The 26,074-nt window shown below is 44.0% G+C and overlaps 1 protein-coding gene across 3 annotated transcripts in view; it reads right to left on the bottom strand.

Annotated features, from left to right (window-relative positions):
- Positions 1-16,686: 16,686 nt before the first annotated feature.
- Positions 16,687-26,074, bottom strand: part of NPSR1 (neuropeptide S receptor 1) — a 239,782-nt gene continuing 230,394 nt past the window's right edge. For 2 of the 3 annotated variants that reach the window (XM_023191700.2, XM_023191702.2), the window contains exon 9: positions 16,687-16,941. In XM_023191700.2, the coding sequence (XP_023047468.1) occupies positions 16,833-16,941 (109 nt within the window). In that variant the 3' untranslated portion in view covers positions 16,687-16,832. The remainder of the gene's footprint in view (positions 16,942-26,074) is intronic. The other variant, XM_023191703.1, reaches the window with a different exon arrangement.

The raw sequence follows: 26,074 nt of genomic DNA, 5'->3' as shown, positions 1-26,074 counted from the left end.
AGATCCTTAGCTCTTTGGTAACATGTAAGTGACATTTTCTCCAGTTGCCAATATATTCCTCACCTCTGAGACCTGGGCCTCATTGTCCACATCACTATAAGTATTTTGGTCACAGCCATTCAGTAAATCTCTAGGAAGTTCAAACTTTCCCTCATCTTTCTGTCCTCCTCTGAGCCCTCCATACTCTTCTAACCTCTACTCATTACCCGATTCCAAGGTTGATTCCACAGTTTCAGGTATCTTTATAGCAATGCACCACTCCAAGTACCAATTTTCTGTATTAGTCTGTTTTTGCGTTGCTATAAAGAAATACCCAAGACTGGGTAATTTATAAAGAAAAGAGGTTTAATGGCTTACAGTTTTGCAGCCTGTACAGGAAGCATAGTGGCTTCTACTTCTGGTGAGGCCTCAGAAGACTTATAATCATGGCAGAAGGCAAAGGAAAAGCAGGCATGTCTTCATGGCCAGAGCAGAAGCAAGAGAGAGAGTCAGGAGGTGCCACACACTTTAAAAAAAAAAAACAGATCAAGAGCACTCTCCTACTATAAAACCAGTACTAATGAGGAATGGTACTAAAGCACTCATGAGAACTCTGCCCCTGTGATCCAATCATCTCCCACCAGGCCCTACCTCCAACACTGGGAATTACAATCTGACATGATTTTGGGTGGGAATATAGAGCCAAACCAAATCAATGACCATGCTCATGCTCCAGTTTGTGGTTGCAGGCAATGCTTGGTGTTCCCTGGTGTGCAGCTACATAACTCTAATTTCTGCCTCCATCATCACGCAGCATTCTCACTGTATTTCTGTGTCTTCACGTGGCATTCTCCTCTCTGTGTGAGTCTCTGTGACTCTTCCTTTCTTATAAGGACACCAGTCATATTAGATTAAGGTGCACCCTAATGACTTTATCATTCTCAGGTACCAGGGTTAGGATTTCGGCATATCTTTTTGGAGACACAATTCAACACCTAACAGTTGGGAATATCTTTCTTACATTTATTTGCATGCCAAGTTCTTTGTTAAGATTCAGATCTCCTCTCAGGTTTTCTTTCCTGCAGAAAGAATTCCCAAGATGCCTTGCTCCCATTTCCATCTTGGTGGCACCATCATATCACATTGAAGTTATTTTTATATGCCTTCTCCCCTGTTGGACTACTAGCCCCTCAAGGCCAAGGATATTCATATATGCCTAGGGCAAAGTCTGGTGTCTAACAGATGATATTCAAAGCAGAATTTAGATTTTGTGTGTGTGTACTTTAAATCTATTTTTTCTTTCTTGTGAGTTCTTGTTGCAAAGAGAAAATTCATGTTTTCCAAATCATGCCTGAGGGCACCCGAAAAAGATCCATTGGCATGTAGAAATAATACATTAGAATATCTATTTACATATTTTATATCTTCCTTTAAAAGCTTTTTGTCAAATGTGTTTTATAATGTTTATATTATATTTGTACATAGTACAGATATAAAATATAGAAATATTAATAAGTAATCAATAACATTAGTAAATACAAATACTGGCACATGCTAACATACATCGCTATGTTTTCCTTTTAAATGACAACAATTACTAATTTAAAGTGGCTTCACCAAGGTAGGCAAAAAAATCACATTTGCAAAAACACTCAGTACTCTGGCTCATATTCAAATGACCCATCCTCTTCTCTGACCCATCAGAGCTTCAACTCCTGTTGTACTGAGCCTTTGGTTTTAAAAAATTAACATTTTCCACTCTAGCCTAGGCTATAGAGAGAGACCTCAGCTCAAAAAACTAATAATGTTTAAGAATGCATGAGACTTAACACCTCCAGGGATGCTTTCATAAAATTTTTATTGTTTAAAATGTCAAACATTTACACAAATAGCGGATTAGTAAAATAAACCACTGCGTGCCCACCACCCAGCTTCAGCAGTGAACACCTAGACAATCCTGTTTCAGCCACTCCCTACTCCCACCCCTGCATCAGTTACCCCTCCTCCCACACTAGGATTTTTCAAAAAGCTTTATTGAAGTATGATGTACATACACATGTATGCATATACACAGGCACAGAAAAGCATATGCTATAAAATTAAAGCTCAGTGAATTTTCATAACCAAAAACCATTTGTGTAAATGCAAACCCCAGATGCCCACCTCGTCCTATCTACTGGCCACTGTCTCCACCCTCCATCCCATTCTCCTCACCTCAACAGCATGGGTTTGTGATTTTCTTCTTGCTTTTGTACTTTATGTAAATGAAATCATACTCATCCTGTATTATTTGAAGCTAATCCCACAATAATATCATTGTATTCATAAATATTTCAGTATGTGTCTCCAAAAGATAAGAACTTTTAAAAAATGACCACAATACTGTTACAGAATTAGATTTCTACCCTCTGTATTTCCCTATTCAATCTTGGCTGCCACAATCAGACAGACAGAAAGTGTAAGGTCCCTTTTATCTTGCATCTGCAGGGGAAACCTTAGCAGCAGATAGTAATTATTCTAGTCTGTCAAAGAGATGCAAATATAATTGAATTTTTAAAGACATGTGTTGTTAATACCAACATATTACTATCTCTGGGAATGAGTGGAGGAGATCGTTGTGAGGGTCGTTTACAGCCGGCAGTGTAGGTTGGGGCATGGGACAGGTTGTTTACTGTGCCATGTTCTCCTCTGCCCCTTCGTGAGGTTTCAGACACACCAGATTCAACAATGACAGGGCTGGGAATGAAACGTCTCCACTCACACCTTTGCTGGTTGCTGATGTTTATTCTGTAGTGTGTTTCTCCTAAGGCAGTTACAGAAAGTCCTCTTTGGGGAATTGGAAGAGCTGGAACTGGGGAAAACTGACCCTGGTTATGACTTCAGGTGAGGATAAATCTGCTTGTCCTGCTGTCCTTGATGACTGACTGCACTGTAGAGGAAGAATGTATCTTTTGAGCATTCATGTCAAGGATCCTTGACTGCAGATGCCAGCTGCAATCAGGGCATCTTGTAGAATGTATGGGTAAAGCAGAGATCTGCTGAGGTCCTTCACTTGTCAGAGGCGTAAGTGCCCTTGACTCAAACGCTCCAGCACCCTGCCTCTGGAAGCTTCCAAAGCCGTTGCCCTAATGTTGGTTCTATTCTAAGTCCACGAATGGAGGAGCCTCTTGTTCCAGTCATGTCAGCCTGTGGAACTCAGTTCTGCCAGATTTTCACAGAAAATGCAATCACACTAGCATTGTGTGAGCTATTGGCGTAAGGCTGAGAGTGCAAGTCAGAGGCCACACCACCTCCCAGACAGCCTCCTCCAGCTCCAGCCTTCTTCCCCCACCAGAGAGAACCTAGGGGCTCATTTCCTCAGGAGCAAACACGTTCCTCTCTTCCCCAGAGTGAGTCATCCCGCTGTCTTCCTTTCCAAATCCTCTGCTACAAGCTCTCAGCCAGTTTTCAGACCGACTTGTCAATGATTCATATTCAAATATTACAGAAGTCATAATAAGTGGTCAATCAATATTTCCAGAATTAAACTCTCCCTGCAGGTTGGCTATTAAAAGAGGAAAGAAACTAACATTAGCTGGGTGCTGTTATATGCCAATTATGATGCTACAGTCTCTCACAAATAATATCTCACTTAATTCTCGCAACAACCTTGTGAAAAAGGCAGTATTATCCCTAGTTGGAAAGATAAGGAAACTGGCCAGGTGCAGTGGCTCATGCTTGTAATCCTGGCATGTTGGGAGGCCGAGTTTGGGGGCAGATCACTTGACGTCAGGAGTTCGAGACCAGCCTGGCCAACATGGTGAAATCCCTTCTCTACTAAAAATACAAAAAATTAGCCAGATGTGGTGGTGCACACCTGTAATTCCAGCTACTCAGGAGGCTGAGGCATGAGAATCACTTGAGCCCAGGTGGCGGAGGTTGCAGTGAACTGAGATTCTGCCATTGCACTCCAGCCTGGGAGGCAGAGCATGACCATCTCAAAATAAATAAATAAAAGGAAACTGATACTTAGAGGGATGAAGTGATTTGCTGGAGGTCATCCAGTTAGTAACTGAGGACAAGCGCTCAAGTCTCTGTTCTCACAGTCTTACACAGTAGTTGTATCACTGTGGATAACTTTGTCCAGCCCAGGATGCTTGGAATGCTTCCACAACATCCCCTCTGAGTGGGGGTCCAGTCTTGACTTCTATGTCTATGAGGGTAGGGCGCTCACCTATTTGAGAAGCCCCATTTCACTTGTGAAGAGGTCTGTAGCTAAAAACATCTGACTTATATTGAGCTGAGTTATAACTCTTTGAAATACTATCACTTGGTACCTACTCCTTCTCAAAAGATAACAAACACAAAATAAGATCACACAGGGCATGGTGGCTTACGTCTGTAATCCCAGTACTTTGAGAGGCCGAGGAGGGAGGATCATAAGATCAAGAGATAGAGACCATCCTGGCCAACATGGTGAAACCCTGTCTCTACTAAAAATACAAAAATTAGCTGGCTGTGGGGGCAAACACCTGTAGTCCCAGCTACTTGGGAGTCTGAGGCAGGAGAATTGCTTGACCCTAGGAGGTGGGGTTGCAGTGAGCCGAGATCGTGCCTCTGCACTCCAGCCTGGTGACAGAAAGAGATTTCGTCTCAAATAAATAAATAAATAAATACATAAATAAGATTACTTTTTAATATGTGAGAAGAGTCTTGTGTTCTCAAGACCAATATGACAAGTATTCCAATCCTACTAACACTCCTGAAACTTACATAAGCATACCACTTATGAGCAGATAAGGATTGCTGATCAATCAAATAATTCAATGATAACCAAAAGATGGGAGTTCTTCATTAGATATCAAAGTAGACAAGTGGTATTTTTTTGACTCAACATTCTTTGCTTTAGGAAATCACCTCTTTCCATGTGGGCTTGAGAGATCTGTCAATCATATTGCCTCACCCTCTTGGCAGATACGGGATGCCACTCAACTTAGGATGGCCTCTCAGAATAGTCCCTTCTCAGGCACTGGGCTGGGTGCTAAAAGCTGGGGTATCTTACGGCTCAGGCCAGTCTCATTTTCTTTCTTTATCTACTCTCAATCCTTAGGTGATGTCCAGTCCCACGGCTCTAAATATTATCTAAATGTTAGTAACTTGCATTATATATATATATATATATATATATACTGTTCAGTATTTCTCCATGGCTGTCTAACAGGCATCTTACATTTAGCATGTTTGAAACTTAGCTCTCTGACCTGGTGTGTTGGCTTACACCTGTAATCCCAGAACTTTGGAAGGCTGAGGTGGGAGGATCGCTTGAGATCAGGAATTTGAGATAAGCCTGAGCAACATGGTGAAGTCCTGTCTCTACAAAACATACACCACTGGGTGTGGTGGTACACACCTGTAGTCCCCCTGTTTGGGAGGCTGAGGTGGGAGAATTGCTTGAGCCCTGGAGGTCTAGGCTGCAGTGAGCTGTGATGGTGCCACTGCACTCCAGCCTGAGTGATAGAGTGAGACTCTTTCTCAAAAAAATAAGTAAATAAATTAAACTGAGCTCTCTATATCCACCTCACTCAATGTATGCCTCTCATAATTTACCACATTTTGATGAGCAGCAACTTCATTTCATCACTTGGAAAAACTCCCAGAAATCACCTTGAAGTCTTCGCCTTCTACACACAATCTATGAGCAAATTCCACCTCTAGCTTCAAAATATGGTCCAAATTGTACCTCTGTAGATTTCTTGAAATACTGTGATTTTGCTGGAAACCATGATGACAATTGCGTCCACAGCATCAGATAGGAATCTGATTCCCCGACCCTCCCTTGTTCTCTGAGGAAGAGAAAAGCAGCCCCTGAGAACTGGGATCTGCCTGGCACTCACACACAGAGCACCTACATCAGACAAAGCCCCTCTGTGACTATGATGGATTAAGACAAAAACAAAAACATTGTCCAAATGCAACAGTGACCAAACATCTTCCTAGCCTGGTTAATATGAATGATTACTGCTTCTTTACCAGTCAAATTTTCAGCCTCACTCTCTTCTTCCCACCTTCAAGATAAGAAAGATTAAGATACATAGTTATGGATTAGCCTGATGGCACCCAAAGCCCCCACTTCCTTATTCCCCACTCTCAAATCACTTGACAGAACCCTAAACCCTGCAGTAAGTCACACCCATTTTTTTTAAACTGAGACATTCCACACTTCTCCTTATTGCAACAAATCAATAAAACTAAACTACAGACTGGTAGCCTTTGTCTGTAGGACACTCATACCCCTACAATTTAATCTCTGCACAACATCATGTAGAAACTTCTAAGGCATCAGAACACATCACTGTCCTGCTGAACACCTTTCCATCGCATCCTGCCTTACTTAGGGCAAAGTACAAAGTCCTTATTACAGTCTATAAGGCTCTAAATGATAGCGAACCCCAAACCCCAAACCTCATCTTATACTACTCCCTTCTTTGTGCTTGATTTTTTAGAAGCAATGGTTTTCTTGCAGTTTCCTAAGCATGATGAACAACTTCCAATCTCGAGGGCCTCCATACTTGCTGTTTCCTAAATCTAGATTACTCTTTCTCCAGATGTGGATATTCACAGAACTTACTTCTCACTTCCTTCAGGTTTTGGCTTAAATATCAATATTACATTTCAGAGAGGCTGTCTCTGCCATCCTATCTGGAAAGCACCCCTCACAATGATACCTTATTGCCTTACCATACTTTTTTCTTCTTTATTTTATTTTTATTTATTTATTTTTTTGAGACAGAGTCTTGCTCTGTCACCCAGGCTAGAGTGCAGTGGCCGGATCTCAGCTCACCGCAACCTCTGCCTCCTGGGTTCACGCCATTCTCCTGCCTCAGCCTCCCGAGTGGCTGGGACCACAGGCGCCCACCACCTCGCCCGGCTAATTTTTTGTATTTTTAGTAGAGACGGGGTTTCACCGTGTTAGCCAGGAGGGTCTCGATCTCCTGACCTCGTGATCCGCCCGTCTCGGCCTCCCAAAGTGCTGGGATTACAGGCTTGAGCCACCGCGCCCGGCTCTTCTTTATCACATATGTCATCACATGACATGTTACCTTTCAAAATCTTAAGCTTCAAGAGGCAGAAGAGTGATTGTTGTCACTGCTGTACCCCCAGCACTAGAGCAGTATATGCCACACACATTAAATGTAGGTTTATTGAATAAATGAATTAATAAATAAATCTGAAGGTGGGCACATGGACTAAGCTAGGCCGATAAGAATCCTTCCATGAGATACCTTCCAGGGGCACTGGGAATAGAAAGCCCCTCTTCTTTTGTCAATCACAATTCAAGGGGCTAAATTTGAGACTGCCAGTGGCCTTCTTGTCTACCGGGGGTGGGGTGGGGAAAGTGCCACTGAGAGTGAAGCCAGCATTCTGAGGGAACAAGGTGGAAGGAGGGCACAAGACAGCCCTGATAACATCGATTGAGCCCCTGTATTCAGCTGGGTTTAATGCAGTTCTACTACAGACTGTCCAATTATTTGGATCAATAAATGCTATTTTATTGCCTAAGTAAATTTTTTTTTTTTTTTTTTTTTTTTTTAGCAGAGTCTCACTTTGTCACTCAGGCTGGAGTGCAGTGGCATGATCTCAGCTCACTGCAATCTCAGGTGATTCTCATGCCTCAGCCTCCTGAGTAGCTGGGTTCACAGGTGTGCGCCATCATGCCTGACTAAATTTTATATTTTTAGGAGAGGTGGAGTTTTGCCATGTTGGCCAGGTTGGTCTTGAACTCCTGGCCTCAGGTAATCTGCCCGCCTCAGCCCCCCAAACTTCTGGGATTACAAGCACGAGCCACCATGCACAGCTATTGCCTAAGTGAATTTAAGTCACTTGAAGCAGAAGGAGTTCTAATTAATACAGACACTTTCCTAAGGTATGACTTGCGGGTTTGACTATGATATTCCAGGTACATCCAAATGACAGCACAGGGCAGAACAACATGCCTTTATCTCTGTTTTTTAGACTTCACACTTCTGTGATCACAGCCTGAGATGGTGTTTGTCTATTGGCCAGCATGTCACAATGTTGGTGCCTATTGAGCTTATTCTACAGAGGTACCTTGTTTCCCGAAAAAAAAGAACTCCCCCTTTACATTTTGTGATGGCTAGATGGTTTTTCTTTATTGCTTAGGTGACTATTTCTGTGAAAGAATGTCAGTGATATCACCTGCAAGACTGGTTCTACATTCAACAGAGGAAGAGTATCAGTATGCTGGACCTTTGTCTGAGAGAACAAATTCAGATTGACTTCTATGCAGGTCTTAGAAAATGCCCAATGGAGGGGAAATGTCAATGTGAGGTCCAAGAATGGATACGTAGTTCATCCACTTCTCCATGCACACTATCATCCCATTCATTTACAGAAGCATTGTTTCAGAATTATCTTAATTATTTGCCTGAGGCTTTCATAAAACAAAGATCATTGCAAGATACAGTCATTATTGCATTATCTCTGCAAGACACAGTAAAAATATTATTGCACTCACCATCTATTACATTTCCTGGTGTTAACTAAGTAAACTCTCACAGGAGAAATGACATTTAAAATTAATACAAGAAAACACTTGGCTTCTCCTGAAGAAATGGAGTGCTTTCTCCTTGTGGTATTAAAAATAAAGTAACTGATTCTGCTCGCCTTTCACATTGTCTCCTGGGAAGTTCAAGGTCAGTCTTCTTTTTTTGTTTGTTTGTTTGTTGAAGCTTAACTATAGACATTCTCTTGGCTCTGAGGAGGATGTCTGTACATTTCATTAACTTTTTGCTTTGACTCTAATCTCCTAATTTTAATAGTATTTTCCCCAAATCCTGTCTTTATTTTTTCTTTTTTAAATCATAATTTCATTGAGTATGTTCTTGTCAGTATGACCTAATTTTGTGCATGTGTTTATAACAAAGTCCTGTCGGCTGGGTCCAGAGTCCTAACACAGCCTTAATCATGAGGAACTAGATAATAGCTCTTGGACAAATTAAATGATCTCCTGAGATCTCATTTTCCTCACCTGAAAAATGAGGTCATTGGGTTCTTTTAGCCCTAATCTCCTCCTTAATTGGATAGAGACCCAGAGCATTGATGGATTTCATTTTCTTCATAGATGTACACACAGGCATCACCAGACTGTCCCTCATTCCTGCAGTGATGTAGCTCTTAGCCAGGAGACTCACATTTGCTTTAGAGTTTTGCTCAGTTTTTAGTGGAATGCATCTCTTACCATCTGCATTAGTCTTCTCAGGCTTCTGTAACAAATTTTCACAAACTAATTGGCTTAGCCAATAAAAATTTATTCTCTCAATCTGGAGGTCAGAAGTCTGAAATCAGTATCACAAGACTGAAGTCAAGGTGCCAATAAGACTGAGATCCCTCTGCAGGCTTTGGGGAGAATCTATCCCTTGCCCCTTCCAGCTTCTAGTGGCAGCCAGTATTCCTTCATTTATGGCTACTTCACTCCAGTCTCTGTGGCCACATTGCCTTCTCCTCTTCTCCATGTGTTCTCTTATAAGGGCACCTGTGATTGCATTTATGACCCACCTTCATAATCTAGGATAATCTCCTCATGTCAAGATCCTTAATATAGTCACATCTAGAAAGACTCTTGGTCCTTACAACATTTACAAGTTCTAGTGGTTAGAACCTCATATTTTTGAGCTGACTTCACCATTTTATACCAGCCTTGTCAATGCCATGAGCAAGGAGAGGAGATAAGTGGTTGCAGTGGCATTTCAGCCTCCGAATCATAGCTATGACCTTCGTAAAATCAATCATAGAGATGGATGTCAATGGGGATGGCTCCAACATTTTTAAATGCATTGAACTTTTTCAGACAAAGAAGATAGAGAGCAGGTCTATGGATCTAGGGTCTAAGCTTCTTGTTCAGTACACAATGAAACCCTCAATGCCCCAGCACCCTGCTAGAGACAGGAAACATGACCTGTTCAAAGATCTTTTGTTCTTTTTTCTTCTAGGTCATTATTCTGAGTGAGGGTGGTATGGGAGGGAAAAACTGCAGAAGCAACTGAAAACCTTTCACAGGCAATGTTTTACTGGAAATGTAAAGTTCTCAGATCCATGTTCTACCAGCTCCCAAGGTTTTTGGCTTTTGGCTTTCTGCTGTCTCTCTCTCTCTCTCTCTTCCTTTTTCTGTGCATACATGGCTGATAGGTAAGATTGTTAATAAACTGTTTTGATTTAAATACATTAATTCAAAGTCCCACTCTCAAAACTCATTATGTGGTTTTTCTCTGTATGAAACTGGCAAGTCACTGCACGTTTCTAGACTTCACTTTGCTCACTTGTAACTTGAAGGGGATGAGTAGTGAGGGGACAGGCAGGAAGGGATGTGCAGTGTGATGAAGACTGCATCATGTAGTAGAACAGCCCATGCTTCAGAGCCAGGCAGACTGGAATTAGAAACTTGGCTCTGACACTCTGCTAGTAGGGTCCTCTGAGCAAGTTGCTTTTCTCTCTGAGTCGCAGGCTCCTCATCTGTAAAATGGGGATATCAATTGGTATGAGGATTCATGGAGGTAAAATGTCCTGTATAGAGCCTACACATAGGCATTCTCTGTTATTTATATCTAAATCTAGAACTATCAAGGATATAGCTAGCTAGCTAGCTATAGGAAAATTATGTGTGTGTATATATATATATATATATAAGATGCCCATAGGTAATATCTATCTATCTATCTATCTAGCCATCTGATATAGTTTGGCTGTGTCCCCAACCAAATCTCAACTTGAGTTGTATCTCCCAGAATTCCCACATGTTGTGGGAGGGACCTAGGAGGAGGTCACTGAATCATGGGAGCAAGTCTTTCCCATGCTATTCTCATGATAGTGAATACATTTCACGAGCTCAGATAGAGTTCTCGGGGGTTTCTGCTTTTGCTTCTTCATCATTTTCTCTTGCTGCCACCATGTAAGAAGTGCCTTCACCTCCCGCCATGATTCTGAGGCCTCCCCAGCCATGTGGAACTGTAAGTCCAGTTAAACTTCTTTGTCTTCCAGTTTTGAGTATGTCTTTACCAGCAGTGTGAAAATGGACTAACACAGTAAATTGGTACTGGGGTGTTGCTGAAAAGATACCTGAAAATGTGGAAGCAGCTTTGGAACCAGGTAACAGGCAGAGGTTGGAACAGTTTGGGGGGCTCGGAAGGAGACAGGAGAATGTGGGAAAGTTTGGAACTTCCTAGAGACTTGTTGAATGACTTTGCCCAAAATGCCGATAGTGATGTGGACAATAAGGTCCAGGCTGAGGTGGTCTCAGATGGAGATGAGAAACTTGTTAGGAACTGGAGTAAAGGTTACTCTTGTTATGTTTTAGCAAAGAGACTGGTGGCATTTTGCCTCTTCCCTAGAGATTTGTGGAACTTTGAACTTGAGAAAGATGATTTACAGTATCTGACAGAAGAAATTTCTAAGCAGCAAAGCATTCAAGAGGTAACTTGGGTGTTGTTAAAAACATCCAGTTTTATAAGGGAAGCAGAGCATAAAAGTTTGGGAAATTTGCAGCCTGACTGTCTGATAGAAAATAAAAACTCATTTTCTGGGGACAAATTCAAGCCAGCTGCTGAAATGTGCATAAGTAGCAAGGATCCTAGTGTTAATCCCCAAGACCATGGGGAAAATATCTCCAGGCTATGGCAGGGACCTTCACAGCAGCCCCTCCTATCACAGGCCTGGAGGCACAGGAGGAAAAAGTGGTTTTGTGGGCCAGGCCCAAGGTCCCTGTGCTTTGTGTAGCTTAGGGACTTGGTACCCTGTGTCCCAGCTGCTCCAGATGTGGTTGAAAGGGGCCAATTATAGCTTAGGCCATGATTTCAGAGGGTGGAGGTCCGAAGGCTTGGCAGCTTCCATGTAGTGTTGAGCCCGCAAGTGCACAGAATTCAAGAATTGAGGTTTGGGAACCTCTGCTTAAATTTCAGAAGATGTATGGAAACACCTGGATGTCCAGGCAAAGGTTTGCTGCAGAGGTGGGGCCCTTGTGGAGAACCTCTGCTAGGCCCGTGTGGAAGGAAAATGTGGGGTCAGAGCCCCTACACAGAGTACCTACTGAGACACAGCCTAGTGGAGCTGTGAGAAGACAGCCACCATCCTCCAGACTCCAAAATGGTAGATCCACTGACAGCTTGCACCACATGCCTAGCAAAGCCACAGACACTCAATGCCAGCCTATGAAAGTAGCAGAAGGGGAGCTGTACCCTGCAAAGCCACAGGGGCAGAGTTGCCCAGGACCATGAGAACCCACCTCTTGCATCATTGTGACCTGGATGTGAGACCTGGAGTCAAGTGATCATTTTGGAGCTTTAAAATTTGACTACCCTGCTGGATTTCAGACTTGCATGGGTCCTGTAGCCCCTTTGTTTTGGTCATTTTCTCCCATTGGAACAGCTGTATTTACCTGTACCCTGTACCCCCATTGTATCTAGGAAGTAACTAGCTTGCTTTTGATTTTACAAGCTTATAGGCAGAGGGACTTGCCTTGTCTCAGGTGAGACTTTGGACTGTGGACTTTTGGGTTAATGCTGAAATAAGACTTTGGAGGGCTGTTGGGAAGGCACAATTGGTTTTGAAATGTGAGGACATGAGATTTGGAGGGGTCAAAGGCATAATAATATGGTTTGGCTGTGTCCCCACCCAAATCTCAACTTGAATTATGTCTCCCAGAATTCCCACGTGTTGTGGGAGGGACCTAGTGGGAGGTAATTGAATCACGGGAGCCAGTCTTCCCCATGCTATTCTCGTGATAGTGAACGAGTCTAACAAGATATGATGGGTTTATCAGGGGTTTCCACTTTTGCTTCTTCCTCATTTTCTCTTGCTACTGCCATGTAATAAGTACCTTTTGCCCCTCGTCATGATTCTGAGGCCTCCCCAGACATGTGGAATTGTAAGTCCAATTAAACCTCTTTTTCCTCCCAGTCTCATGTATGTGTTTATCAGCAGCATGAAAACGCACTGACACACCATTTATCCATCCATCCATCCATCCATCCATCCATCCATCCATCCATTCATCCATCCATCATCGGTATCTCAAATTCATACCTTGATTCAGACACTGACAAGCTGCTGAGAACATGACAGAGATCAGTACAAGAAACTTTGCTACCTCCTAGAACTCTCACCCTAAAGTGCTTAAAAAAACTTTTCATTTTAGAGAAGTTCTAGATTTATGAAAAAATTGTGAAAATAGCACATAGCTTTCCCACATGTCCCACACCTGGTTCCCCTTTTATTAACATCTTACTTTAGTATGGTATATTTGTCACAATTAAAGAACCAATTTTTGATTCACTATTATTGACTAAAGTTCATAGTTTTTAAAAGATTTACTTAGTTTTTTCCTAATGTCCTTTTTCTGTTCCAGGATTCCATCAGGATATCACCTTATAAATATAAGGTGTTGTTGAAACCCTAACTCCAGTACTTCAGAATGTGACCTGATTTGGAAATGGAAATAAAGTGGATATAATTAGTTAATATGAGGTCATACTGGGGTAGGATGCGTTCTTAATCCACTGGTTTCCTTATAGGAAGAGGGTAATTTAGACACAGAGATGGAAGACAGAGATGGAAGCAGAGATTAGAGTGATGCTGTGTGAGCCAAGGAACACCTGGGGCTATCAGGGGTGGGGGGTGGGGTGGCACGGGAGGATCCTCCCCTAGAGACTTCAGAGGGAGCTTGGCCCTGCCAATACCTTGATTTCAGACGTCTACCCTTCAGAACTGTGAGGTAATAAATTTCTGTTGTTTTAAATTACCCCGTTTGTGGCAATTTGTTATGGCAGCCCGATGAATTGATTGCAGCTGCTATGTTTCCTCAGGCTGCTCTTGGCTTGGGCAGTTTCTTAGGCCTTCCTCCTTTTTGCTGACCTTGACTGCATTTTCCTTTAGAGATGTGGGAGGGGTAGCAACTGAGAAGGGCACAAGCAGGGCTTCTGGGATAAAGGTAGGGTTATCTGGACAGCGGTTACAAGGATGTGCCCTCTTTGTCATAATTCATCCAACTGTATACTTAGGATTTGGGCCCAGTTTTGTATGTGTTCTATAGTTCAATAGAAAGTTTACTTCAAAAGGTATTGTTCATCTAGGTAGAAGACATTGGCAACTTCATTTCTGCCAATCAAGGAAAATGACTAAGGCAATCTCGATCATTTTAGGAGGTTTATTTGCCAAAGTTAAGGACACACACTCAGGAGACAGGTCTATGCCTTTCTCCCAAGAAAATTTTGAGGGTTTCAAATTTAAACGGGAAAAGGTGGGATATTGAAAAATACACAGTTTTCATGTGGGAGGGGTGTAGGGGGAAAGGAGTCATTCGTGCTTTTGTCTGGCTCAGTGAATCTGCATTTTTACATAAGATAACATAGACAATAGGGCAGAGGAAACAATCAGGTGTGCATTTGTCTCAGGTGGGCCGAGGAATGACTTAAAGTTCTGTCTTTGTCCCCCACACCTGTGAAGATAAGCAATCAACTTACATTGCAAAGGAATTTCCCTGTGGGAAAAATTTGCGGGAGGTATGTAGTTTTTCATTTTTGTAGTCATCTTATTTAAGAACTAAAATGGGAGGCAGGTTTGTGTGATCCAGTTCCCGGCTTGAGTTTTCCCTTTGGCTTAGTGGGTTTGGGGTTCCAAGATTTATTTTCCTTTCACACTTTGAAGAGGTTGTAGATCAATTGTGATTCTAAAAGTAAAATTTATTTTTCTGTGTCAGTTGCATTTGTCTTCAAGACAGAGAAATCTCAACTCAAGCTGGTTTAAAAAAGGACTTTATTATCTCAGGTACCAGGAACTTGTGAGATAGGCACACCTCAGTGGCAGCTGATTTGTTGGCTTGGTGATGGCAGCTGATTTGTTGGCTTGGTAATGGCAGCAAAGACCCGGGTCTTACTCTTTCGGCACTGGCTATGTCCTCAGGCTGGAATGTGATGGCTGCAGCCATTCCAGACATCACATCCAGACCCTTAATAGTCAGTGTCGCTTCCTGTGAGTCTCCCTCAAGAGCCAGGGACCTTCCCAGCAGTTTCTCCCTCTCAAAAAAGTCTTCCCCTCATGCTGCCTCCAGTCAGAAGTGAAGCAGAGAATGAAGAATCTCAGTATTGGTAACAAATATTGTCTCAATGACTGAAGGGGAGAAAAAAGCAAAGACCTCCTCTAACCATCTGGCCCCAACCCTGAGTCTTCAGAGCAGGCCCACACTGTCACTCCATCCTGAGGAGGATGGGTGGCGAAGGGGTCTGTGGGAGCTGGACGATGGTAGTGATCAAGAAATCCATTGAGTAGATACTGTTATCATCCCTGCTAGATAAGAGGAAACTGGGCTTAGTGAAGGACAGTAACTTGCCTGAGTGTTCAGTGCCAGACTCAGATTTTGAATCTAGTTCTTTCTGACTCCAGAACCTTGTTCTTCACCAGTGTGAAACACTCATACTGGACTCACACCAGATCTTCTCCCCTCCTGCCCCAGGGAGAGCAACAGCAGACTCAGCCCTGGCATGACGGGGTTCTGGCTTGAGAGGGCTCTGGGGTCCCCAGCGAGAGCCCTGGCACCAGGCACAGGGCCACCTGCAGCACATGGGAGCCTCTGCACAGCAGCCTCTCCTCCCCACCATGTTGATATCAACCTCAGTTTCCTTGCTTAGCTCTTTCATTTCCTGCTAACTAGAGCCCTATTCTGAATGCATACCCAGCCCCCCAGCCATGATCTCCTCCTTAACTACTGTGGGAAAAAAAAAGTCAATATATTAATTTAATTGAGTGAAATGAGTGTTCATTTACAAAACCAGCCATGCAATCTGCTAGTCAGAATGAAGAGTGTATTGAAACAAACACATACGAACACTCTCCAGAAGAAAGACAGCACGCCTCTCCGGGAGGCATTGTGTTTCTAGGAAACCCACATACGGAGTCTGACCTAAGCCACTCTGGGAGTCCAAATATGTCATAATCTGCTCCCCAGCACTCACAAAATCATATTTTCATTATGAACAGAATACGTGTTTATTATAGAAAGTCAACTGAAAAAGGAATAAAGAAGAAAAACCTTTATCATCCTACAACTCAGATATATGAGCATGCGTGTGTGTGTGTTCACAGAATCGGAGTATATGTTTACAAAATTGGACACATACTCTTAGCTACCTTTTGTGAAGTCATTTTTAATATTTGGATAGTTGTATTGTTTTTATTGTTTTGTGTAGATCAATATTTTCCAAATTTGGCCATGCTTCATGATTGTCTGGGGAGTTGAAACATTATTGCAAATTCCTGGGCTCTTTTCTACATGTTATTGCATCAGAATTTCTAGGTTTAGAAGTCTGACTTCTTTGCATGGCGCAGTGGCTCACATTTGTAATCCCAGCACTTTGGGAGGCTGAGGCAGGTGGGTCAGTTGAGGTCAGGATTTCGGGACCAGCCTGGCCAACATGGTGAAACCCTGTCTCTACTAAAAATACCAAAAATTAACCAGGCATGGTGGCGGGGGGCCTGTAATCCCAGCTACTGGGGAGGCAGAGGCAGAATTGCTTGAACCCAGGAGGTGGAGGATGCAGTGAGCCAAGGTCGCACCATTGAACTCCAGCCTGGGTAACAAGAGTGAAACTCTGTCTCAAAAAAAAAAAAAAAAAAAAAAAGAAAGAAAGAAAGAAAAGAAAAGAAAAGAAAAAGAAGAAGAAATCTGCCTTCTTATAGCCCTCCTGGTGATTCCGAAACAGCCCATCCTGCTGTGACCCATTTTTGGAACCAATGGTGTCCATGTGCCCTGGTAAGCAGTGAGAAGTGGCAACAGGCACAGGGCCACCTGCAGCACAGGGTGAGAGCTGTCATCTTGGAAGAGCCCAGGAAGGTACACCCGGCCAGGTACCCTTCCAGTTCTCTCTTTGAGGGCAGAGCGTTAGGGCAGCCTCCTGGAGCTGATGGGGAGGGATGATCCTGGGAAAGAAGAAAGGCTTATTGAAATGTATAGGGACCTGGGTCTTCCTATTTGCATAAAAGGAAGGAATGTGTGACCTCACTGTGGTCATTTCTCATAAGATATAGTCTATCTCCCACTCGGTTCTTCACTTTCTACTCAATACCACCACAAATAGCCTTTTATTTTGGGTGACAGCTCTGCTTTGTCCATCTTCTTTAACTCGTTCCTAAGGGCTGGGCCCTGCTGCCTCTTCTGGGTGTCTGTTTTAAGTGACAACTGGAATTGTGGCCACTTCAGCTGAATGTGGACAGTATCTTTGAGCACCTGACTCAAAGCCTCCCTGGAGGCTTTAGAATTACTCTAGTGACTCTGCAGCCATTTCAGTTTTATAATTCTAATGGGTACCAACATCTTCTCCCACATCTGTCACCAATCCTACCCTGTCGGCCACCTGTCAGCCAACTGACCCCTCTGCCTCTGGTCTCCCTCGACTCCTCGAGTGGGTGGACCAGTCCTCATCAGGCATGTGCAGTCTGCTACCTGGGCACTCAGTATTGCTCCATCCAGCTTTTCTGAGGTTGTGCCTCTGGCCCTGACCTCCGTCCCCTTCCCAGACCCCAAATAGTGCAGTGACACTTGTCCCAACACCCAGGGCCTGGCTGCCACACTCTCTCTAGAAGCCCTTGTCTTGTCTTCCACTGCCGTCTCCTCAAGACTGTTTGTATGGAGGCAGGAGTGGGCCACCCTCTTGGTGTCAGGTTTTGGATAAGGGGCCCTAAGGGCCGCAATTCTGATCTCAGCTTGGCTCTGTGCTCTTGCCACCCCACACCCTCATGCATCCAAGTCCCACCACCTGTGGGAACATTACCTTCCTGGCCCCACCCATGAGAATTGTAGCTCTCCAGTGTTCAGTGGCTCCACTGTCCATGATGAGATCCAGATCCTTTTGGCTATCACAATCATTGTCATCTTGGTGGCCCCATCTTGTGGTTCACGAACCAAACACAGACCTTCTAACTTCCCAACTCCTTTGGAGCAGTGGGTACGGATGTCTACTGTCCAGGAGTAGGGGGCAGGCCCAGGTTGTGTGTCTGTCTGGGGGACTCATAGGCTCTGCCATGTGACCCGCAGCCCTGACTTTCCTGGGCCTGATTCCCCAGTGACTCCTGCCACCCACTGACCCTCACTGCGGGAGTCCTGCAGCGGAGCCCCCGGCATTCCAAGTCTTTTTCTGCTGTCAGAGCATTTCTCTCTAACCTTGCTCAATGAATGCTGGATTCAGATCTTATTCGATGGTCTCAGACAGAGGCTGAGTAGGAAAGTGGTCCCATAGCGGTCATGACTCAAGAGATATCAGCCTAGGTCCTTCTCAGACCTCCTGATACCATTTCCATGATTAGAAAGTCTTTCTTTTGAAACAGAAGCCATTGACTCTTTTGAAGTCCCCACTTAAACACAAATATTAGGCTGTATTTAAAGTAACGGCGAAAACCACAATAGTTTTTGCACCAACCTCTAATATCTTGAGAGGAATCATGCCTTAAGCCTTTCTCAAGGGGTGGCATGGGCAGAGCTGAGGCAGTGCTGTATGTTCTAGTTGACAGGCAAAAGGAAGCAATTTCTAGTTCTTTCTGAACTAGAATTCACAGTTAATGTGTCAAGAACTGTGCTAAGCACTTTCCTATGCTTTATTTCAGTTAATTTCATTGGCATATCATCACATACGGCTAATATCAGCATCTGCATGTTCCAGACCAGTAAAATGAGATCCAGAAAGCATAAGCAAAATGCCTGAGTCACATAGCCAGTATGTGGGATAAGGGTTTTGAATTTGAACTTCCTGACATCCTGCCCCATGATGTGGGACAGCAGTGATATTTCCCTGCCCTTTTCTTTCTCTCCTCTCTTCCAAGCTGTAGTACAACATTTACAAATTCTGCTGTCTGCATCCTTTCCTGATCTGCTTGTGGTCTATAGCTGTCACCTCCTGTCCCACCTGTCTTTTGCCCCATCACCTCTCCCTGCCCCATCATCCCTCCAAGTCCCTGGCAAAGTTTGCTTAGCTTTACACCCTTTTCCTTGAGGAGAGACAAATAGGCCTTGCAGTGTACCAAGGAGCCACAGTGTTTCTGAGGAGGGTGGTGGGGCTCAGGAGGGGCTACAGGAACAGTGACCATTACAATAGGGCTTTTAGGGCTGGACTAAGCATGGTGCACACACAATGCCTTGACTTTTGTCTCTTAATCATTTCCTGGTCCATTTGGCTGGTTCCTGCCATTGAAATCCTGTAATAAAGGGTAATTGTGCTTCTTTCCCAAATAGAATTGGGTCTGTCATTCCAAATGCAGATAGGAGCCCCGCCCTTTAGTCAGCATGTACAGTGCCACTGTCCCCGCAGCTCCTCATTCTCTCCTAACAATAGCAGCCAGGTGCTGCCAAGAGCATGACTCTGAACAGCTGGAGACCTCCAGGAGGCGCTGGGGCTTGACACCCTCTCAGGGAGCACTTGATTCCTTGCCTCATACTTGGGGATCTCTAGGCCAATCTGAGGTGGAGGATGGACCGATGATGGAGCCCCAGGGCCGGAGACCTTAGTGATCTGCCTGCATTTTCAGCCTTCCATCTCATTCCTTGAATCAGACCCTTGTGGTAGGGCACTGGAAGCAGCTAAGCTCTCTGGAAGATGTTACCCCTTAGAGCAGGGCTTCTTAACCTTCAATATGTGGGAATCATCTGGGGGTCTTGTTAAAATGCAAGTGTGGATTCAGCCTGAGAGTCTGTATTTTTAATAAACTTCCAAGAAAGTCCAATGTTGCTCTAGGGGCCCTGTTTTTACTAGCAAGGGCTCAGGAACTTGCTCGGTTAATTACTTGACCTTTAATTACTTATGTGTGGGACTAGGGCCTGCATTTCATTGTCAGGAAGAGTTCCATGCATTCATTCATTAATTCATTCATCCAATAAATATGCAAAGACTGTCTACTATTGTTTTGGAGTGATAATGCCAAAGGGATGAAGATAGAATACACCTGATTGTAACTGTCAGTGGTGGAAGCAGGCAATTAAGCTGATAATTAGGTATAGTGCATCAGGTGAAATAAGTGAAGTGATAGAGGAAGTACTTCCCAGAAGCAGGATCCTTGAAAAATACATCGGTTGCTGAAAAAAGCAGAGGTAGTGGGAGCCAGGAGAACAGAGGAAAAGAGAGAGCCAATGGTCTGCTGAGCCTTGATGGAGCAGTAAGTCCAGAAAGGGGAAAGGGAACAGACATGGCCTGCGGGGGTCCTGTAACTTGGTACTTCACAAGGGACCTGGGTTTTCCTGTTAGTTGCTCATGCAGGGAGAGTTTGCCTGGCTCTGTTCAGTTTCAATTCTTCTCTCGTTACTCCCTTCCTCCCTCATTGACCATTCCTAGGGTCCTCAGAGGATGTTACCTGGAAGCTCCATAGATTCAACCCTTTCAGCTTTCAGTGGTTTTAAGCAATAAGAGAAGACGGTCCCATGGTTTCACTGAGGTTTCATTGAACATCCCATAAAGCAATCCATTTCTGACTATTGTGGCCCTTGCAAATTCCAGGGGTAAGACCTGGGGACAACATAAATGACACCTCTACTGTCAAATTATCCCTTCTTTTTTTTTTTTAACCGGTGCCCATTTTCATCAGGTCTCTACCCAGGAATCTGAATTCCTTGGAGCAGCCTGATGGTAGGGTGAATCTTAGGGTAATGTGAACTCAAATATGACACCACTATGTTTTAAAATATTAAGTAATTTAATTCTTACAAGAAGACCCTGACAGGCAGTATTATTGTTTCTACTTTACATTTGAGCAAAGGGAGGCGCACACAGATAGATAAGCACTGCAACTTTCCTAGCATCACTGGGCTGGTGGTGACCAGCGTGCCAAGGCTCCCCTTAGCGGACAGGGTGAGGGCAGTCCTCTAGTTCCAAGAGCACTGGGCTGGGGTGGGAAGCCAGATTCCAGTCTCAACTCTCTGCTTGTTGGGAAATTTACTCATTTCTCTGGGCCTCAGTCTTCTTTTTAAATAGAAGACTGTGTATCTCTAGGGCTCTTGCCAGCTGTAACTCACCATGGCCCTTACAGGTATGAGTTGTTATAACTTTAGTTATCAATGATCAATTCAGTTAGGGGTTGAAAATAGAGCCCCTTTGCTGCACTCAGGGGATGTTGAATGATGAGGAGCCTGCTTTGTTCTCCACTGCTTCCCGCCGCCTTGTCTTCGTGCCTCCCACCTAGGCTGTTTCTGAAGGCTGTTCCTGGCTTGCCTCACCTAGTCCAGCCGTCTTGGCATTCATCTCTGTTATGGTTTGGATGCTTGTCCCCTCCAAATCTCATGGTGAAATGTAATCCCCAGTGTTGGAGGTGGGGGCCTGGTGGGAGGTGGCTTAGCCCTAACCACTTGGTGAAGAGGGAGTTCTTGCTCTGGTAGTTCATGTGAGATCTGGTTGTTTAAAACAGTGTGGTACCTCCATCTCTTTCTTGCTCCTGATCTGACCATGTGACACATTGGCTCCCCTTCACCTTTCACCATGGTGTAAGCTCCCTGAGGCCTCCCCAGAAACAGGTGCCAGCACCATGCTTCATGTAAAGCTTGCAGAACCATGAGCCAATTAAACCCTTTTTCTCTATAAATTAGCCAGCCTCAGGTACATTTTTATAGCAATGCAAGAATGGCATAACACAAAATTAGTACTGAGGAGTGGGGCATTGCAATAAAGGTACCTAAAAATGTGGATCCAGCATTGGAAGTGGGTAATGGGCAGAGATTGGAAGAATTTGGAGGTTTCAGAAGACGACAGGAAGATGAAGGAAAGTTTGCAACTTGTAGACCGGTTAAATGGTTGTGACCAAAATGCTGATAGAGATATTGAAGTCCAGACTGGTGAGGTCTCAGATGGAAATGATGTTATTAGGAGCTGGAGTAAAGTCACCCATGTTATGCTTTAGTAAAGAGCTTGGCTGCATTTTGTCCAGGTCCTAAGGCTCTGTGGAAGTTTCAACTTAAGAGTTATGACCTAGGGTATCTGACAGTAGAAATTTCTAAGCAGCAAAGTGTTCAAGAAGTGGCCTACTTGCTTCAAACAGCCAATGTTTATAAGTGCAAGCAAATAAATGACCTGAAACTGGAAATTACGTTTAAAAGGGAAGCACAGCGTAAAAATTTGGAAAATTTTCATGTTGGCTGATATGGTTAGGCTGTGTCCTCACCCAAATCTCATCTTGAACTCCCATGTGTTGTGAGAGAGACCCAGTGTGAGATAATTGAATCATGGGGGGAAGTCTTTCCTGTGCTGTTCTTGGGATAGTGAATAAGTCTCATGAGACCTGGTTATTTTCTAAAGAGGAGTTCTCTCTCTCTTTCCCTGCTACCATCCATGTAAGACATAATTTGCTCCTCCTTGCCTTCCACCATGATTGTGAGGCCTCCCCAGCCTTGTGGAACTGAAAGTCCATTAAATCCTTTTTCCTGAATAGATCACCCAGTCTTGGGTATGTCTCTATCAGCAGCATGAAAACGGACTAATAAACAGGCCATATAGCAGGAAAGAAAATCATTTTCAGGAGAGAAGTTCAAGCAGGCTGTGGAGCAACCACTTGCTAGAGAGATTAGCCTGACCTAAATGGAGCCAATTGTTAATGTCTAAGACAATGGGAAAAAGGCCTTGAAGGCACTTTAGAAGTCTTGGGGCAGTCCTTTCCATCATAGGCCCAGAGGCCTAGGAAAAAAGTGGCTTAGGGGGCCAGGCCCAGGGCCTTGCTTCCCTGTGCTGCCACACTGCTCCCGGCATCCTGGCCACTCTGGCTTCAGCCATGACTCAAAGGGGCGAAGGTTCAGCTTGCGCTGCAGCTCTAGAGGGTGCAAGTCATGCCTCGGCAGTTGTCACATGATGTTAAGTCTTCAGATGCTCAGAATGTAAGCATGAATAAGGCTTGCTAGATTTCAGAGGATTATGGAAGAGCTTGGTGTCCAGAAAGAAGCCTGTTGCAGGGTGAAGCCCCAACAGACAGACTCTACTAGGGCAATGGCAGGGGGAAATGTGGGATTGGAGCCTCTACACAGAGTTACCACTGGGATACTGCCTAGTGGAGCTATGGGAAGGGAGCCACTGCCTTCCAGACCCCAACATGGTAGATGGGCAGCTTGCAAACTCTGCCTAGAAAATCTACAAGCACTCCACTCCAACCCTTGAGAACAGCCATGTGTGCTGCACCCTGCAAAGCCACAGGGGTGGGTCTGTCCAAGGTCTTGGGGCCCACCCCTTATACCAGGGTATGGGACATGAAGTCAAAGGAGATTATTTTGGAGCTTTAAAATGCGATGACTGTCCTGCTTGGTTTTAGACTTGTGTGGTGCCTATTGCCCCTTTCTTTTGGTGAATTTCTTTCTTTTGGAATGGGAATGTTTACCCAATGCTTGTACCACCATTGTATCTTGGAAGCAAATAACTTGTCTTTGATTTTGCAGACTGATGGTGGAAGGAGAATGAGTCTCTGATGAGACTTGGGACTTTGGACTCGATGCTGGAAAGACTTAAGACTTTGGGGAACTACTGGAAAGGTATGATTTTATTTTGTAATGTGAGAGGAACATGATATTTGGGGACCAGAGATGAAATGATATGGCTTAGATGTCTGTTCCCTCCAAATTTCAAGTTGAAATGTAATCCCCACTGTTGAAGATAGGGCCTAGTGGGAAATGTCTTTTTCTGGGAGTGGATCCCAACTGACTGTCTTAGCCCCATCCCCTGATGATAACTGAGTTCTTGCTCTGGTAGTTCGCATGAGATCTGGTTGTTTAAAAGAGTGTTGTGCCTTCTCCCTCTCTCTCTTGCCATGTGACATGCTGGCTCCCTGTCACCTTCTGCCATTATTGTAAGATTTGTGAGGCCTCAGCAGAAGCAGATGCCAGCATCATGCTTCCTGTAATGCCTGCAGAACCATGAACCAATTAAATCTCTTTTATCTGTAAGTTTCCCAGCCCCAGATACTTCTTTATATCAATGCAAGAATGGTCTAATATAATCTCACTTGCCACCTCCACTACTAAGCCATTCACAACCTCTGCTTTCAGAGATCTATCTGTTCATCTACCCATCCATCCATCCATCCATCCATCCATCCATCCATCCATCCATCCATCTTACCCACTTCTTTCTGATTAAGCTGTCAAATTAGGCCACCCTGTTTTTTCATGTCTAGATGAGATGAATTTAAAGCCCTAGTCCAAGGATTCTGAAGTAACTAGAGCTTCACAAGATTTTCATAAATTCCCAGGGGGCTTATTAATTGTGGTCACTTCTGGCTCCAGCCTCCTTATTCTGAGCAAATTCAGTCTAGGGATCACCATGCTTGTTGCTCATGTCTTCTCTTCCCTGTTCTGCACCCCATTAACTCAGTTATAGAACTCAGCCATTTTTCTTAACATTCACCAGTGCAACCATTTACATAAAGCATTCACATTGTGAATATATCTTTTAGGTATGGAATAATTTTAGCTCAGAAAAGGAAATCTCAGTGTTACATATTACTGTACCTAAATATCCCATGGTCATTTCCACAATTTGGGCTCATCTCACCTCATACTTGATTCCTTTCCTAAAATGAAATCTGATGACAGCTGTTAAAATAAGATACATGTTTTTTCCTGGCTCCAAATATATTCAACAGGAATTTATTTTAGAGTGGTCCAGAAACTGAGCCAGGCACTATACCAGGGGCTGGGGATGTTGATGAGTCACGTCTGACTCATCCCTGGCTCCAAGAAATCTACAGTACAGTGGGGTGACAGTCACATGACTAGGTAAGTGCAGAAGGTGTTCTGGGTGTGTGCATGGTACAGAGGCAGCTCAGAGGGAGGAGGAGTCTGCTCTCCCTCTTGGGTCCAAAACTGCTTTGATATTTGAATTAAGTCTTAAAGGTAGGTATTCATCAGGCAGATGACAAGAAGAAGAGATTTCTAGGCACAGAGAGCAGCATGGACTAAGGTACAAAAGTATGCTGGTAAATGTTCACGTACCTGTTCTTGAAAAAGAAAAAGCCTAGTGTCTGCTTATTTGTAGTGACTTCTGATTTCCACAGTGTAAATATTCCCACCCAGGTTGATTTCAGGCTACCAAAGCAATATCACTGAATGCAATGTTGGGAAGAGATGTGCACCCTTGGTCTCCATGAGCTGGTAAAAGCCCATGCCCACACCACTGAATGTAGAAGAGCTGAACACAGGGTGCTAAATTTTGCCCGTGGCATGTAACTTCCTAAAGTCAGGGACTTTTGGTCTTTGGTTTACTCTTCCCTACCACTCTTAACAGTAGTCTGGGATGGAGTTGGCACTTGATAAATATTTGTTAAATGAATGAATGGATGGATGGAGGCTGTTTTAAGGCCTATAATGTGTGTAGACTTTCGCCCCAAAGGTATAGGAAGTCGGGGAACATTGCTAGAGGTAAGAAGGGCCCTGATGAGTTTGGAGATTTACACAGATTGTTGTGAAAGCAGTGGGGAAGTGGAGGAGTGCGGTGAGGTGAGACTGGTGACAGTCAGAAGACTACTGCAATAATCCTAGCAGTAGTTCATTATGTCTGCTAGGAGAGGGTGTGTGGGAATGGAGAAAAGGTAAAGATTTTAAACAGGATCTGATGTCATCAAATTTGCATTTTAGATTAATCACTTTGCAGTAGTATGAATGACTGGGCCCTTGTTTCTCCCCCTTGAATTGTTCTGTTGTTTCACTTGAATCGTTTCATTGTCTAATCCATTCTTCACTGGTTTTTGCCACCACTTGGTTATGCAGGACACTTTCTCCCCATAGTTTTCAAAGGCTGTCATTGATGAAAAGTCCTGTCTGCTACCATACTGTGGCAGCCCTGTCATGGAGTAGACAGACCTTCTTTCTGCCAGTGTTGTGGGACTCATTTCCCCAGAACCTTGACCTTAAATGCTAAATAGAGTGGTGCATGTGGCATCTTTCCTTTATCAATGATAGAAACAGTAGGTGCAATGAGAGGCAGCAAGGGGCAGGTCCTCAGGAGCAGTTGGTCTCCTCTCCCACCAAAGTCCTGTCTTCTGCAAGCAGGCTTGTTGCAGGTAGGCAGTTTGTTGCTCTGGGCCACCCCCATTCAGGTCTTTG

Source organism: Piliocolobus tephrosceles, chromosome 8 (genome assembly GCF_002776525.5).
Source record: "Piliocolobus tephrosceles isolate RC106 chromosome 8, ASM277652v3, whole genome shotgun sequence".
NCBI lineage: Eukaryota > Metazoa > Chordata > Mammalia > Primates > Cercopithecidae > Piliocolobus > Piliocolobus tephrosceles.
This window is presented reverse-complemented; position numbering and strand designations above follow the sequence as displayed.